This window comes from Adelges cooleyi, unplaced genomic scaffold, assembly GCF_023614345.1.
Source record: "Adelges cooleyi isolate 19-005CV unplaced genomic scaffold, UGA_ACOO_1.1 ACOO_flye_CR_arks_rails_tigmint_CR_PRNA_651, whole genome shotgun sequence".
Classification (NCBI taxonomy): Eukaryota; Metazoa; Arthropoda; class Insecta; order Hemiptera; family Adelgidae; genus Adelges; species Adelges cooleyi.
Window position 1 is genome coordinate 1,442,306 of NW_026096352.1, and position 17,402 is coordinate 1,459,707.

The 17,402-nt window shown below is 31.5% G+C and overlaps 2 protein-coding genes across 2 annotated transcripts; both read left to right on the forward strand.

Annotated features, from left to right (window-relative positions):
- The first annotated feature begins 860 nt into the window (after nucleotides 1-860).
- On the forward strand, nucleotides 861-1,839 carry LOC126844452 (52 kDa repressor of the inhibitor of the protein kinase-like). Its single transcript, XM_050582659.1, has 4 exons — nucleotides 861-1,102; nucleotides 1,164-1,405; nucleotides 1,486-1,592; nucleotides 1,712-1,839. The coding sequence occupies exons 1-4, from the start codon at nucleotides 981-983 to the stop codon at nucleotides 1,727-1,729; spliced, it is 489 nt and encodes a 162-aa protein (XP_050438616.1). The 5' UTR covers nucleotides 861-980; the 3' UTR covers nucleotides 1,730-1,839.
- Nucleotides 1,840-6,573: 4,734 nt separating this feature from the next.
- LOC126844988 (toll-like receptor 6) lies at nucleotides 6,574-16,047 on the forward strand. Its single transcript, XM_050583542.1, has 14 exons — nucleotides 6,574-6,816; nucleotides 8,445-8,723; nucleotides 9,800-9,969; nucleotides 10,044-10,399; nucleotides 11,131-11,377; nucleotides 12,024-12,278; nucleotides 12,458-13,072; nucleotides 13,501-13,684; nucleotides 13,765-13,865; nucleotides 13,958-14,153; nucleotides 14,631-14,888; nucleotides 15,059-15,287; nucleotides 15,352-15,517; nucleotides 15,577-16,047. Exons 2-14 carry the CDS (start codon nucleotides 8,447-8,449, stop codon nucleotides 15,766-15,768), a joined length of 3,246 nt encoding a protein of 1,081 aa, XP_050439499.1. The 5' UTR covers nucleotides 6,574-6,816; nucleotides 8,445-8,446; the 3' UTR covers nucleotides 15,769-16,047.
- The last annotated feature ends 1,355 nt before the right edge of the window (nucleotides 16,048-17,402 follow it).

Sequence of the window (17,402 nt, forward strand, 5' to 3'; positions counted from 1 at the left end):
AGGTAGACTTATTTACCGCAGATTAAACCATACCAGCCACAACAAGAACTTTCTGTTTGCCGCGTTTTCGGCTGCTACAAAAAATATGAAAATAATTTAAACATTATGGGTGTAAAAATTAAATGTACATTGAAAATTATTAATCATATTTAATTCTGGTTAATTAAAAACGGCCCCACAATTATGCGAACATATTACAATGCATCATAATTGTTAATGGTTTGTCAAGTTCGAATATATTGTAATTTGTACATGAACAAAAAGTCTAAATGTAATGTAATTTATAAGTTTTATTTTATAATATATTCAATTTATTTCACAATGTTTGAGAACTTTTAACAGTAAAACATTTAAAAATAAATGACCAAGATATTTAACATATCCAAGATAAAAATTTGTATAGTAAATATTTGTTATTATCGCTCAATTCTGTTTACAAAATTAATTATTTCATAGTTAACTAGATTATTGGGCAAACCTAACAAAACAATTAATACAAGAACTTCACATTGAAAACTCTCTAGCTGAAGGAGCTGAAACAAGCTACGTTTTTAATTCCATTAATATGTAGCCATTTTTTTAAAACGTTAGCGTTTGAATTTTTAATTTTCATCAATCTGTTTGTTTGCTATGACTTTGCAAAGATATTGAATTCCCCCTTATAATTATCATATTATGCCTACAGTTTTCCAAATACCAGTAGCTCACAAAATTCACATTTCAGAGTTTATCAAAAAACGGTCAGACATATTGAGAAATAGACAGTGACACCAGAACGCAGATATTTCCTTTTTTTAAAAATTTGTTTGTGGTTTATGGCTACACTGTTCATTTTCCGCGTCTGTTGATTTATCATTTAAACACAGAATAAATTTTAAATTTTTCGTTTACTCTTAACGCGTCTCCGTCTGTATATTATTCATTGAGCTCGTCGCTTCTTGCTATTTATATTTTATAATTATTCTTGGTGTTGTGTTGAAATGAATATCGTAAAAAATGCCTCGGGCAGTAGGTGCTCTTTAGCATACTGCACCAGCCTATGGTCACAAAATAATGACACAATGCGGATATCATTTTTCAAATTTCCGAAAGATCATACAAGGTAAGAACTGTTTTTTATAATTATCGCTTAATTGTTCACTTAAATTAAAATTTTACTTTAGATGTGCTTCTTGGGTACAAAACTGCGAGGCCAAATATTTACCTACCACAGATTATGCTACTCTTCATCAAAAATATAAGCTGTGTTCTTTGCATTTCGAAGATAAAATGTTTGTCAACAGGTTGTTAAAGAATAGGCTCTCGCTGACTGCAACGCCAACAGTTTTTGTTAAAAAACCTATTGATGTATTAGTGTGCTCTTTAGTTGACAGCACAAGTGTGGTATTATCCTGTTCAACACCTGGTATGTTTCCTACTTTTATAATTTACTATTTATATTTACCTTTTATAAAAACTACACATTGTAGTATGCCGTATGTGTAGTGATAAAGTACATAAGTATATTAAGTAAAGAAAACTATTCACTCCATACCCATCAACGAGAAGAAACTATTGTTATCAAATATATTCTCGTCGTTGATGGATTATTAGTACGTATAATTTATATTTTTGAACAATTTGTTATTTAAAAAAAAATTGGTTACAATATTTATGTTGTAATTTGTATATTAATTATATTATCATTCTAATCATTGATAACTCTTTTTAGATTCATCTTCTTTACTAAGTCATTCTGCAAAGTCTACTTCTACTGAAATTAATGAAGCAAAGATTCTTAAAAAGAATCTTGTTGAAGCTCGTCAAACTATTAAAAAGTTGGAAGCCTCAATTGATCATTTGACCCATTGTTTAAATCAGACGGATACGGTAGAAAATGTTCTTCAAATGATTGAAAAGTATGTTTCATCATCCTTGTTTGTTGTAATAAAAAATAATATTCTTAACAAAGACAAAACCTCACAAGGAAGACTATTTTCTAATGAAATTAAACAATTTGCCCTAACAATTTATTTTCTTGGACCAAATGTATTTAATTTTCTTCAAAACAAATTTTGCCTTCCGACTTTTAGAACTCTTAGAAAAATAACCTCCAAGTACGAATTTAAACCTGGCCTTAATGATTTCATGTTTGACCTTCTATCTTTTAAAACTAAAACTTTTCCTTGTGAAGCGTTAAATTGTATTCTTTGTGCAGATGAAATGGCGCTTAAAACTCATCTTTATTATAATTTATCAAAAGATCTAATAGTTGGCTTCAATCAATCTAAATCGCGTAAAACTTATGATCCAGCTAATCATGCCCTTGTTCTTATGATAAAAGGTATTGATTATAGTTGGAAGCAACCCATTTCCTACTATTTGATTTCTAATAGCTGCAAGGGCAGTGATTTAAATAATATAATTGTTTCTACTATCCGTAGACTAAAAAGTATAAATATAAATGTAAAAGCTTTTGTAACTGATCAAGGTTCCAATTTTTTAAGTTTCTCTAAAAACAATAGTGTTTCACCAGATGAACCATATTTTGAAGTTGATGATGAAAAAATAGTATATATTTATGACCCTCCTCACCTATTAAAATCAACACGCAATATGTTTTTCAAACATAATTTTATTATAGAAAATAAGTTAGTTGATAAAAAGCATTTAGATATTTTTTACAACCATGATTCAAAATGCAATATACGAATGGCACCAAAACTAACATATTCTCACGTTCATCCAGGACCAATCGAAAAAATGAAAGTTAAATATGCTGCACAGGTATTTAGTCGTAGTGTTGCTGCAGGTATGTCCTCAGTATTAAACCAGGGTATTTTACCAACTGAATCTATGTATTCTATTAATTTAATAAATAACATCGCTGAATTATTTGATATTTTTAATTCATCTGATACTCCCAATGGCAATAATTTTAACGCCCCTTTTACAAATAATCCACATCAAATTAATCATTTAAATACAATGATCGAAATATTCAAAAACATCAAGGTTGTTGATAAATTCAAAGGAACTGATATAACAAATAGAATGAATTTTATTAACAGTTGGCTTATTTCTATCTCTGGTTTAAAAATGCTGTGGAATGCCTTGAACCCGAACAAAGAGGATTATGTTCTTCGCACTGATCAAATAAATCAGGATTGCTTAGGAAATCTATTTGAAACGTTCCGTCAGCAACACAAAAATAATACTAATCCAACCCCAATCCAGTTCATTCAGTTGTTCAAAAAGATCATAACCATTGAATATTTTAGACTCTCTCCTAGTGCCAATTGCATTGAAGACCTTGATAAAGTATTCTATCAAGTAAACAAAATAGATAATGCCTCTTCATTGTTTCAAGAAATTGTTAATCCTAAATCTTTGGAACAACATATTACTATTGGTACAGTAGATTATAGGAAACTAAAAATTCCAGAAACAAATGCTTTAAATTATGTATGTGGTTACCTCATGAGAAAGTGCTTGGAAAAGCATGTTTGCCAAATTTGCCTAAATTTTGCTTATTTTCAGAAACAATTAGAACCGTTATTTCTCTTATCTTTTTTCAAATCTACATCTTATGAATATTCTACATGTGGCAAATTATTAATGTCTCATAATGAATTTAATAACTACGTATTTAAATTAGAAAGTATTTTTATTGAAAATTTTCCTTCATTAGCTACCGAAGATTATGTTGGAGCCAAACTTAAAGATCTTATGATAAATACACGTTTGAAACATCCTTGTCAACATTTTGACAAAATATTTTTATTAAATTTATTCATCCGTTTCAGAATATTTTCATCAATTAAATTTTTAAATAAATCATTAATTTCAGAAAGAATAAAAAAAAATAGAAAATTATCAGTTTTAAAACACATGTAAAAATAAGTTATGTCAAATGTTTTAAACTGAACAATTATTATTTTGTAATATTTGTATGTGATATTATATTATTATAAATTTTAACTATCTTTAGTTTTTTGATATGAATATGTAGGAATTTCCTATTGGTCTTAATGATCTCAACAATGTTTTATTTTATTTTGTTTGTATTGCTGAAGTTTGAACTTTGACTAGTGTATTTGAATGTAAATTTAATAAATATTATTTTTTGTTTTGTTTATATAACTTTATTTTTAGTTTGCATTGTACCTTATTACTGTGTGTATTGTGTATTTTTTACTTTTTATTTTACCGTTTTTAAAATTAATATGACCTGTATAAGTTAAAACTGTTGTAGAAATAGCAATAAATAATATGAAGAATTTATATTGTATTATTCCTAGAATTGTAAGTACGCATTATTATTGTTAAAAAGAGAAAAACTTGTTGTCTTAGTAAGCTCGATCTATAATAACCAATCATAAGTGTTTAAAGTAATTGGCTTGTTAATTGATGTCAATAGTAATATTGTTATTTGTATAATATTGTATAAAGAACATTCTTTGATATTATAATAAAAGGGTATCGGAGGGTGATGTCCGAGTTACTCACTCTTTCACACTATTGTCATGTAAGCTAACGGTGTATAACAAGTCTTTAATTATTACTTTATTGTATTAGTTGTAGTTAAATTTTAATTTATCATACTTACTATACAAGTTATGTTAACTCTTTTTTTGTCTCGATCCAGACAAACCTCAACATTCAACAATTATGTTAAAGTTATGCTTGTAAATGTGATTATTTATTATTCGCAACATCAATGTACTACATTTTGGGCTTTTTTTTTATTCAAGTAAATCTTCTTTACGGAGGGTAAAAAAAATATTATTTTATCCTGGGTAGACAGTAAAAATTTAGTTTTTTAATATAATAGGAGGACCGCATTTTTGGCAGAGTGAACAGCTCAGTCAGAATAGGCGTAAAATAAGAATTTTCCTACATCTACTAGCACTGACCATTTCTTGGACATCATTTTTATCCCTTCCCATAAGAGCCCATGTAAAAATGATGTACCTAGTTTCTTTTCCGTTTGTTCTTTGTTAAAACTAACCACCGGCCTTCAAGGTTTTGTCCACTGAACATTTCTTTTTATTTCTTATTTCTTTCATTCCTTATAGGGTGACTAATTAAATTATATACTTTTCTTGAGTTTTTAACTTTTTTTAGAATATTATAAATTTCCCAATCAATTAAAAAAGATTATTCTCAAATGAAAAAGTCAATAAAATACAACACAAAACAAAAATTACGGACTACTTTTTTATTGTAAAATCAAAAATAATAATTAAATAACACAATTTATTGACAATGTAATGATTTAGATGTATTTAGAATGTTATTTATATTTGTAACTGCTGACGAGTTACTGAATACTCGGGTGGAATAAAGTTTTAAAAACAATTTTGTGTTTTATACTTTTATTTACTAAATTTTACAGACTTTTTTCAAGAAGGGTTAAGTAACGGTTAAATTTTAATTGACCTTAATGAAGATGTGGTTGTAGGTTTGGATGTTTAATTAATTTGAAACACTCAAATTAGAATACTATGATTTTAGATTAATTGCACAGTTAATAATTCTACTAATAAAATATCATCCTATGACATAGGATGATATTTTAATATTAGTATTCACACGTGAAAAATGGGATTAAATGTAACTGAAGTGATTTAGTTTCAGTGATTCCAAAATTTGCGATTTTACACTTATCCCCCTTTGCTTGAACACCACAGAATTATTAACTTTAACTTTAAGTTATTTTGACAAATAATAAAATATGTTTGTGAGTTGTCGTGGATGAAAGTGATGTTGTCTACTTGGCTGCCAGAAATGATCTCCTCGAACCAGTCGCTCTGAGGGGTACAGGATGACCTTTGGTGGGATTGAGAAAATTAGCTGTCAAAGCTAAACCGATATTAAGCTATTAGGTTTACAGTGGTGTTACAACAGCAATAATAATATATTATAGCATATAAAATGTATATAGTAACTTTACAGATTATTGTTCTTGAAGTTAGATGCTTATATTTTGCTTATTGTATAAACGTTTTTTTTTAAATTCTATAAATAAAGCCCTAGGTACCTACCTAAGTTAATAACTTTTAACACGAACACTTGAAATATTGTTATGATTGAGTTGTAGTATAGTTAAATAAGTATATGTACAGAAAAAGAAATACTTATATATTAGTGTATAATATTAGTTTTCATATAATGTAGTAAAAATGTTATTCATTTTTTTTTTAAATCGTATATGGCAAAAAAATACGTTAAAAACATTCTTTCGATATTGTTAAGGATTAATATTACTATTAAATTAGCTGTCTGGAACCTAAGGGGCTGCATGTGGACTACCGGTCAGCTGGTAGTAGTGTGTGCAAACTGCTAGACAAAATATATTATTACCACCCCATGCTATGAGTATGTAAAATAACTTTTTTTTCTCGCTTGTATTTATTTAAACGCATTTGCTTGAACACTCGTGTTCGATTGGTATTTTATTACAGACCGGTTCACCGAGCACGCCGCCGTTATCGACGACAGCATAATATGTTTAAGTGAAAGGGAACCTGAACCAAATGAAAGTAGAGTAAACGGTTTCTCCTTCTTCGTTCGAGAATCGCCCCTACTCCCAACGTCGGATAGCTCACTGCAATATAGTGTCTCTACGAAGAACGTGCCTGTCTTGAATCGCAGCGCCAGTCTGTCAGAACTGTTGGCTGCCTATACAATTCAGTTATTTCATCACATTCATATACAACATACACCACAACAATGGCTGGATAACACGAACCGTGTGTGCATTGTGTTTTACTTACGCCGAAAAAAAACATGTAACGCAATCATGTAGCCGGACATCACTGACCAGCACTGCAGGTGTGTATGTTTATTATTATATTAAAAAAAAACAAATGATCAAATAAAAAACATCGTTTAATTATTGTAATAACTATCGGATGGGTTTTCTTTCATGAAAAGTTTCACTCGAACGCATTAAGGATTTCGTTTTCATTTCGAGACGCGTTAAAGTCACTCGCCTGTGGTAGTTTACACACCTAACCGGCAACGAGCAATGGAGGAAATTATGTTAAATGGTATATAATTTAGTGGTCAACCGTCAATGTTTATTTTTTAACGTCATCTCTTCTAAAATATTCATAAAAATATCAACGTAAAAGTCCTGCAGAAAAGTAAAACAAATTTGCTTATTTAATTCACCACACGCTTAGGCTATATCGTTAATCTTATATTTTCGGTCGCTCGCTAAATTATTTGCTTTAGCTACTCAATTGTTTGTTGCGACGGTAAAAAAATAATATTATTAGCCCATTGCAATGTTTACTATGCTCGATTTAGAGTAAGTTAGGTTAATAATTAAAAAAGTCTATATACACGGTTTTGTAACTGTACACACTACAGAGTTCTGTACAAGTTCAAAATAAATTAACAAACAATCAACTATAAGTTATGTAAACTTATAATGTATGCCCGTTCATGACTCATATACTCGTGAGATATCTAAAATACAAATTTTAATATATTACTATATATGTTGTAGTCCGTGAGTCAATAAAGGAAAATTGCTGACACATATTAAATTCTATAATTATTGAAAAAATGAAATGCAAAAAATCCACTAAAAAGATATAATTGTTGGTTTTATTATTATTTATTACTATTGTAAAGTTAGTAGGTACTTAAGTTTTAAAAGTTTATATAAAAACATCTATTTTAGAATGGGTTAAAAACAAAAGTTCATGAAAAACTAAGATTACATTCATAGGCGCAATTTCAATTTTTAATTTGGGGGGCTGGACATTTTTTTTAAATATATATATAAATACATATATTTTTGTATTTCAAAATTGTATGCATAACCTATTTTTTGAGAGGGGGCTAAGCACACCCTAGCCCCCCCCCCCGTATTTGCGCCTATGATTACATTATAGAAAAACGTCAACAACTGTATAAACTCTTAAGGTATTTAGTTGATCACTTTAAAAAAGTCACTTTGTGTATGTACTGAATATTAAAGCATAGTTCATCAACCTATGAAATAAAAATATTGGTAATAACAATAAGTACTTCATTATAAATTACGATTTGGTACTATTGTTGTTTTATAATTTCTTTGTTAACTTCGACACTCGACACAATATCCATTTGTTGCAGTTTTCAAATTACAATTGGACAACATTTTTTTTTGTATCCATTTTTAAAAGTTTGCTTATTAAAAAAAATAAAAATACGTTTGATAGGTGAAAAAAAATATAATAATACTTTACCTAATATTCGGGATCCAAACTACAAAACTCCCACGTTAACAAGAAGAGTTTTCTAATTTAACAAATATATATATATATATATATGTATATTATTAATAACACATTAATACAAATAAAGGCTGGAAATGGGATCCTCTTTAATAAGTACTAACTTGACAATCGTCAAAATCGATTATTTTCCTTCCTTTTAACACCTGTAAATATTGAATTTCACTTTAGATATGACTTGGCACTTGGAAGCGGCCGTTTTGATATTGGTCATCGGTGCCGTCCACGGTGGCTACGAAGAGCCAGGGCCTAAGTACAGATGTCCGAAACCTGGGAGCGTCAAAGAGCAGTCGTTGCATCCTTGCCGTTGCGTGGGCGAGTCCGACAATGGATTGGCGTTGCATTGCGAAAACAGTAATTTGGCGACACTATCCGTCGGGCTGTCGAACGTGGCGTCGCTGAGCAACGAAGTCGTCTTGGATAACTTGACCATATCCTCGTGCAATATCGGTATTAAACAATCAAATATTATCTAATGTTAAAATATGAAATCGGCCGGTATTTTCATTTTTTACTCCGCGTCAATTGTCCTACAATTAGTCAGTGGCGGATCCAGGGGTTCTCCAAGGGGGGGGGGGCGAGTTTTCGTTTTTGTAGGTGTAATAAAATTACCTTTTTTGTTTTTTACTTTTTTAATTATTGTCTACAAAATATGTTACAATGTATTAATTATTTTGATTAGTTACTTTTTAATTAATCGTTATTAATTCAGTTTAATTTTGACCCAATAAACTTTCAAAGAAAATAGCTACAACAAGTTTGTTTAAATTCAAATACATACTTATAATTAAGTAAAGTACAATACTTAGATATTTTTAATATAAAATCAATGCATCTTTTTTTTTCTTTAGCAAATCTTTCAATAATATCATCTACATTTAAGGGGATTCCATACCTGCCGTTTTTTTCAGTCAAAACACATATTTTGTTGTCCATCGCACAGGCCGAACCAGTGATCCGATAAGTAATTTGGAAACAGATTTGGATTCGCCATGAAGTTTACTTAGCATCGGTCAGAGTACTTTTTAACATTTTTAATATTATCCCTTTCCGAATTTGAATTAAAAATTTAAAAAATAGTACACTGACCGATCTTAAGTAAACTTCATGATGAATTCAAATCTGTTTTCAGAGACGGAACAAAAAATGTACTATTATATTAACTAAAATGGCTTTTACTCATAGACAAAATTATTTAAATTAAAAATAATACATGAAGCTTATACAAATTAACAGGTAAATTAATTGACATTGTCGAAATTTATTACAACCACTTTTTCCTTGGGCCAAAACTCGGGCCAAGGGGGGAGGGCGATTGCCCCATTGCCACCCCTCAAATCCGCAACTGCAATTTGTTTTATGCAATGGCGCAAAAACCACTTTTTCGTGAGAGCACAACAAACATATTATTATAGTGCATAATATTATAAATATACAGTTATTGGATAGCGAGTGCGTGCGCACAGGTTGTAACTGTTTATCGCGGGTACTTCAAGTATACTAAGTACTATTATTTATTGTTTAAGGCCGTTTTTACGGTGATTTGTTTTACTCGACCGCCATCAATAGGCTGTTCATCTGGGATACGCCGGTAGTGGTGATGGACGACGATTTGTTCATCGGAATCAATCAGACTCTTGTCGAACTGCACATAGTGAATTCCAAATTGGCCGAATTCCCCGCCGTGCCGTTTAGAGTGAGTCGGTTAAACTTTACAACAATGTATTGGAGTGGATGGATATATTTTCACGTGGTGCCTATCGTATCTAGATACTTGGTAACTTGAAAGTACTAAACCTGGACAAACACGCTATATTCAATTTGCCGGCCAACATATTCGCTTCTAGTCAACTACCGGCTCGTCTGGAAAAATTGCACATAGCCAACGGAAAGCTGTCTTCTCTGTCACCCGACACGTTTGTCGCGTGCAAAAAGCTCAAGCATCTCGACCTCCGTGGCAACCAGTTGGAAACATTGCAAAAGAATCAGTTCAAAGGGCTGAGAGATCTCGACGTGTTGGATCTTTCCGACAACAGTATCGGTAAAGTCGATTCCTCGAATTTCGGCGACTTGACAAAATTGGTTACCATCAATTTGGCAAACAATTCGCTGCCGGCCGTCACTAGGTATTTTTAAATACTTTTACTCGATTTATTAGTTTAAATTGTAGGTTTTTGCGACGCTCGAGTTCAGTGATGTTCCCATCAAATTTGTTGAGGGTATACTCAGCACAATTTTAACAAAAAAGTGTTAAGGTGCTAAAAAAAAAAAGGTCTTCCATATGCTATTTCCAAATACATAAGTTCCAGAGTATGACCTTGGTGTAATAAAGGAATGAGTGTTTTAATGATAAAAAACAAATTTCTTATAACTTACAAAAACTATATAGATTTATATATATATATATGTTTTTTTTTTTTTTTTTTTGTAACATTTGTATTAAACTATATTATTTATGTACGGGACGGGTTATGCATCTGGTGTTGGATGATAATATTTGAAAACAAAATAATATAAAAATCACATATTATTATTAGCAAAAATCATAAATGGCCGGCCGTCGGCTACCGCACCGGTGTAAATATTAGTCTGCATTCACTCTAATAGAGATTTTATTTGTAATATAAATTAAATTGATTTATATTTTCTATAAAGAAATGAATCTACAAAAATAATAACTATTTTTTTTCGCAAATTAATTTAGACTTGAGAGTATACGCAGTATACCCATGTTTTTTTAAAAAAAATCTTGAGAGTATACGGCGTATATGGAGTATACCCAATGGGAACACCACTGCTCGAATTCTGCAGTGAATATAAATTATTATTATTATTGACACGACCGTGCGCTTTCCAGAGGAACGTTTGCTAGGAATACGTTACTGCGGTCGATGAACCTGAGCCATAACAAACTGACCAAGTTGGATTCGGAGTTGTTTCGAGGGTTGCGATTCCTTCGAAGGTTGTACCTCCACGACAACGAGATCGGCCAAATCGAACGGGGCACTTTCGCGTCCATGACCAGGATAGGAACTATAGATTTGGCCAGGAACCGAATTCGCGTTATCGACTACCAGATGTTCGCCGGTCAGAACTACATCGAAGTAAGGGTTCATTCTATAACGTTTTCCTCGCATTCTACATTGCCCACGTATATAATATAGATATGCGAGTGAACAAAAAAGAAGGTTTCTGAAAAGTTTTGACCTTACCCTCCTCCTCCCGCCACTCAATTACTAAGTTAAGAAAAAAAATATGTTTGGCCTATCCCAGGCCAATTTACTATTTAAATTTTAAAATATTAAAAAAAATTAGTTATTACACCGTTCCAAAGTATAACAGTATAAATCTATTGTTAAACCTTTTAAGTGAAAACAATTTTTTTATTTGTAAAGCAGTCCAGTTAAGAAAGCTAAACAAGTTTTAATAATTTATTAAATCTCATAATAAAAAAACCAAATATTATAAAATATTGGTTTGGGATTGGCCAAAATATATATATTTTTAAACTTTCTTTTATATTATAAAGAACAATTGACAATTAAGGAGATAAGAGCAAAACTTTTCAAAAAAAACTATTATTTTTAGACCACCCTAATATATAGCGCTGCGTGCAATGGCGTAGCCGGAAAATGGTCAAGGCAACAAGGGGGTTTAAAACTCCTTCCTGGTTACGGCCCAGATCGCTCGACTATTGGCGTTTATTTATTTAGTTTGCTTTCATATATTTGTTTAATATCTTTTATATAGATTATCGACGTGTCTGAAAATCAGATAACTAAAATCGAAAAGTTGTCGTTCAAAAATCTGTATTTGGTTCACATAAACCTGTCGAAAAACAACATCACGACTATCGAAAGCGGAGCGTTCGAGAATTGCGCCAACATCACTGTGCTGGACATGTCTTACAATTTGATTAGCGAGATACCAAAAACGGCGTTTGACAACATAACCTACGCCACGGTGTTGCAGCTTTCCTACAATCAACTGACGGACATGTCCCAGGCGAGTAGTTTTGGTCTTAGACGTACAAAATATGGCTCCAATTTACATAGGTTATAACTTGTAGATTGGGGGTGCTATAGTTTTGTTGAGGCCTCGGCTTTAATAAACCTTGGATCTTGTGCACTCTGGACGACGGTTACCTATATCTCAGTAAGCAATGTGTCGTGTTATAACAACAGGTGCCGATCGGCAACATGGCGGGCATTAAAGTGCTGAACATTACACATAACAACATCACAGTAATTCCCAAAGGAACGTTCCCGAAGCTCTTCGAACTGCACACGCTGGACTTCAGCCACAACGCGATTAGAACCATTAGTCCCACCGTGTTCCAGCCGCTGCTCAGTCTGCGCTCCGTCAACCTGAGCCACAACGCTTTAGAAGACCTCAAGTCCAGCACTTTCGGGACCCTGCCCACTTTGCTCGAGCTGTTTTTGAGCTGGAACTCGCTGAGGAAAATCAACGCGGCCACGTTCATCAAGATGTCGTCGTTGAGTCACCTGGACCTAAGGCACAACGATATCGCTCAGATACCCACAATACCGATATCGCTGTCCAGCATCACGATGAGCCACAACTCCATTTCCAACGTATCGCCGGACCGCGCTTGGCCGTCGATGAACGCCTTGCTGTCACTCGACCTGAGCCACAACTCTTTGGGCGACAGTCTCAACGCCGATTCGTTTTCCAAACTGTTGTCGCTGCAGAGGTTGATACTGGATTACAACGCGATCACTACACCCCCGAGCGCCGCTTTGTCTCCACTAGTATCCTCCAGACACCTGTCGATGAGAGTGAGTAGTTTTTATTCGTCCTATGGTATAGTAGACCCGTTACACAGTATCAATTACCCGTGTGGCTTACCGTTTACTGTAGTTAGATACACGCTGTCTCTCATGACTTCAAACAATATCCCAAGAGTCGTAGCTATTTTTTTTTTAAGTAATAATATACCTCTGCTTTCTCTTCCGTCTCTTTCTGACCCGGGGACGAGTGTCGCAATTAAAGAGCATGACTAAGCATCGTCAGAAAAAAAAAATTGCTAATTACACTCGTTTTCCTATAGGGTTTAACCCCCCCCCCTCCCCTTTCCTAATCTATATAGGTAATTGCGCTACTATCAAAGGCATAAGCCTCGGTGTCGGATAGTTAAAAATTAAAACGAATTGTGAGCAGCTGACAACTTAATAAATTAACGAGCTAGAATTTATTATTTTTTTAGGGCAATGACATTAACCATCTTGATTCAAAAGCTTTCGGCGTACTGCCTGTAGTGTTCTACTTAGATTTGTCGTTGAATAATATTTCTCAAATAGAGCCCAACGCGTTTAATGGACTGTTGCAACTTCAACTGTTGAATCTGACTGGCAACGATTTGACTGATATACCGAATGGTGCTTTTAGAGGTACTAATAAATACAAAATAATAATTAATTCAACTATTGGTACACTGAAACAATTGCATGTCATTTCAAATTCGTTTCAGGCTTAGTATCCCTAAACACGCTGGACTTGTCACACAACCAATTAAGTTCTCTGGACAACAAGACCAACAGTTTGCTAGAAGATTGTCTTTCCTTGAAACACGTGAGTATCCTAACTCAGCAGACAAGTACCTATAATAGCTGCCGGTCGGTGAATACCAGTGTAATGAAAGGAATGTTTTATTCATATTCCAGTTGAATCTTAGTCACAATCACTTTTCGTTTTTCACGAAAAAATCGTTTCCCAGCCACCAGTACACGCCCAGTTCCTTGGAAACGATTGACATAAGCTACAATGAAATACCTGTAGTGACCAAGGACTTAATTGTTGGCACCAACAAAGTAACGTACTTGAATTTAAGTCACAATTCGATCGATGAAATTAGGCCAGGTAAATGATGCTTCATTTAAAGTAAACCCTATGATATGTTTAAGATCTAAGAAGTATATTTTTTTTTATAATAACCGAGCATAAAATAAATTTTACCTAAATCGTATGGACTAAAATATGTCAGATTTATTCAATTGCTTCTTTTTGTCTGTTTTTAACATGATAGTTTTTGTGCTATAATATTTTTTTAAATAATACTATTTGTAATGCAAACATTTTAATCGTTAATCATTTATATATATATATTTTTATAACTATAGTTTTTTTTAGCTTAAAAACGACATATAAGACAGATTTTGTCAGCCAAACTTACTTTTAATTTTATAAGCAACAGTCTTATGCATCTCTTAATTATTTATTTAAAATATTTTTTTTCCTAATTCGCATTAATATTTATTAACTGTTGTGCTCTAATATTTCTTCTAATAAAATCACTTGAGTATAAAAAAATGTTATATATAATTTATGCATTTTCAGGTGTACTGGGAAATTTGACTTCATTGAAAACGTTTGATTTGTCATTTAATAGTTTGGGAATGATGAACAATTTAGGAAATATGCCCGCAAACTTGTCAACTCTTTTGTTGTCTAATAACAAACTAAAAAAGTTACCTAAAGAGATATTGAACGTAGTGCCAAAGCTGATTGAGTTTGAAGCAGAAAACAATTTAATCACCAGCTTACCACCGGAAATAGCCAAAGTTGCAGGAAAAGGACCCAATATTTCGGTCAAAGGTACAGAAATCTGTATTCTGTATAATATTATTATATAGTATTTAAAAAACAAGTGTATTCTCATATTCTTGGTAGTAGAACATAATGTTCATTATTGTTTTTACAATATGTGTATTCATTCAATTAGTTTGGCTTTTAGCCACAGTGTAATATATTACGTTGGATTTTAGGTAATCCGATTGAATGTGACTGTGCACTTATACCCATCAAAAGAATGTTAAACTCTAAGCTGACCGTCGATCCGTATTGGTCTCATCTCACATGTATACAGTTATTGTCTTCGGAAGTATCGTATGTTAAAAATTTGAACGAAAACCAATTAATCTGCGATGTGCCCATCGATAGCGATGACGGTGCGTTCTCCGTTACTCCAGACGTTAAATTCAGGAGTTTGAAAAAGTAAATATTGCATCCCATTAAACATTGTTAATTGTAATAGTCTTGATTTTTAATTTTTAAATAGGGCCGGTAACAAATATTTAAAGATTGATTGGCTGGTACTTCAAAATAAAGAGGATATTGCCGACTTTGTGATATTTAGTGGCGGCACCAAAGTAGAAGAACGAAGCTATTCGAAACAAGTGCCGTACAACTTCAGATCACAAACAATCCGTCCTACTTTTGTAAAAGTAATGTCAATTTTATTGTACACTTTATTCAGTTATTACCTAATTGATGTATGTTTTAGACCTCGACAAAGTTATGTATACTGGCTAGAAACAGTTTCGGTCAGGAGAGACAAATAAAAAAATCCCAGTGTGTGGATATTGGCAATTTAGGTCCATGGAATCTAAGTAGTGCAACCAACAACGTATTGCATAGCTTGTATTTTGTTGTTAGCTTTTTGCTCACGTTTAATAACATTTTATTGAATTATTAATCGTTGTATACATTGGTAGTGTTTTTTTTTTAAATTTAAATTATATATATTCTGTTCCATTTATGTACACTACCTTAGTTACCATTATGATTTTTGTACAATATAAATGTTTATAAAATGTTTTGTTAAATACTGAACGTTGTGACTTTGAAAGAGTCTACTCTTTCAATTTACCAGGCTCCTTTAGTACACTTATAATATAAACAAATTGATGTTGAATTATGTCTATTTATCATCACACAAAGTTTGAAAGGGAAACCAATTAAAATAAATCACATTTTAAGCGCAAAAATATAAAGGTATATTAAAAATGAAAAACATATTATATTATGCTTTTAATTTGGGCTTATTTTATGTCTATCTTCAGAGACTAGCTTTGTTGACGATCGCTTTCACCAATATCTAAAAACTACAAGTTTTTAATAAAAACAACAAGGATATCATTGAAAAATCTGTAAATAATAATTTTTTGATCAACAATCTATGAACAATTTATCAACAAATATTAAATCTTTAAGTAAATATTCATTTTAAAATGAAGAGAAAATTGTTAGGTAGAATAAAAAAAAAAAAAAATTATTAAGCAAATGTTATTTATATTCTACACATTGCTTCACACAAATAGAATTCAACAAATTCATTTTAACTGCTATTCAAAATTCTTATACTTATATAAATGAATGTATTATGTTGAACGAATAATAGTTCCTGAAACATAAAATAAAATATACTAATTAATATTTATAGGCAAGTACAACATATCAAAGTATAAGAAAATGTTCAAAATAACAAGTGTTTACAGGTTAAAATCTTCAGAAATTTTAACGAACAAAATCTTTCTTAACATTTAAAATAAAAAACCACCAGAACACCAGAGTATTCTTCCCAAAAAACCTGTTCCAGGCTAAACATTTGTTGAAGGAGAAAACTGTTAATGATTTAAAGATAATATTTACTTAACTATCTTTGAGATAACTTGCAAAATTTAAGGGCAATCTGTGTAGAATTTGTTCAGTTATTGCTAATTGGCAAGATATTATTTAAACAAAAAAATACATTTTTATTTTACAAAAGAAAAAGGTTTAAATGATGTAAAACATTTTGAAATTATCATTGATTATTTTTATAAAACTGATAACAGAATATTATTTGTTATAATGTATAATATTAGTAATACCCATATAAAAAGAACTTTTTTTTAAATTGTTAAAAAATTCATAACTATAATATACATACTATTTCATTGAGGTAGATGAATGAATTAACCGCTCCTCTTCTTGATGTATCTCACCATCCAGAATGGAAGGCCAAACCCGGAACTAAAGAACAGTGCAAAGTAAACAGTGAACCTGTACTTGTTGTAGACATCAAATGGCATATTCTAAAATAAAAAACAAAAATTTACTTTTTATGAACGCTAAAAAACGTTACAAAACAGTTTTTTTTTAGGTTGGTGTGTTTTAATGTTAGTAGTGATAGATAAAACTAAAGGTGCTGTCCCTCATAGTATAGTAATGTCCCTTAAAGAGAGGATATAATATAATATATACTATATAGATAAAAAACTAGGTATTATTAAAACAATTACTTTTTAATGAAAAGTTATGATTTATAAATGAAAAAAACTTAATCAC

Excerpts from the sequence above, each read along its gene's own strand:
- LOC126844452 (XM_050582659.1), top strand. The coding sequence starts at position 981 with ATGAATATCGTAAAAAATGCCTCGGGCAGTAGGTGCTCTTTAGCATAC. Across the intron at positions 1,103-1,163 it reads TTTCCGAAAGATCATACAAG|ATGTGCTTCTTGGGTACAAA; the intron begins GTAAGAACTGTT and ends ATTTTACTTTAG. Across the intron at positions 1,406-1,485 it reads ATTATCCTGTTCAACACCTG|TGATAAAGTACATAAGTATA; the intron begins GTATGTTTCCTA and ends CCGTATGTGTAG.
- LOC126844988 (XM_050583542.1), top strand. The coding sequence starts at position 8,447 with ATGACTTGGCACTTGGAAGCGGCCGTTTTGATATTGGTCATCGGTGCC. Across the intron at positions 9,970-10,043 it reads TCCCCGCCGTGCCGTTTAGA|ATACTTGGTAACTTGAAAGT; the intron begins GTGAGTCGGTTA and ends TATCGTATCTAG. Across the intron at positions 14,889-15,058 it reads ACCCAATATTTCGGTCAAAG|GTAATCCGATTGAATGTGAC; the intron begins GTACAGAAATCT and ends GTTGGATTTTAG.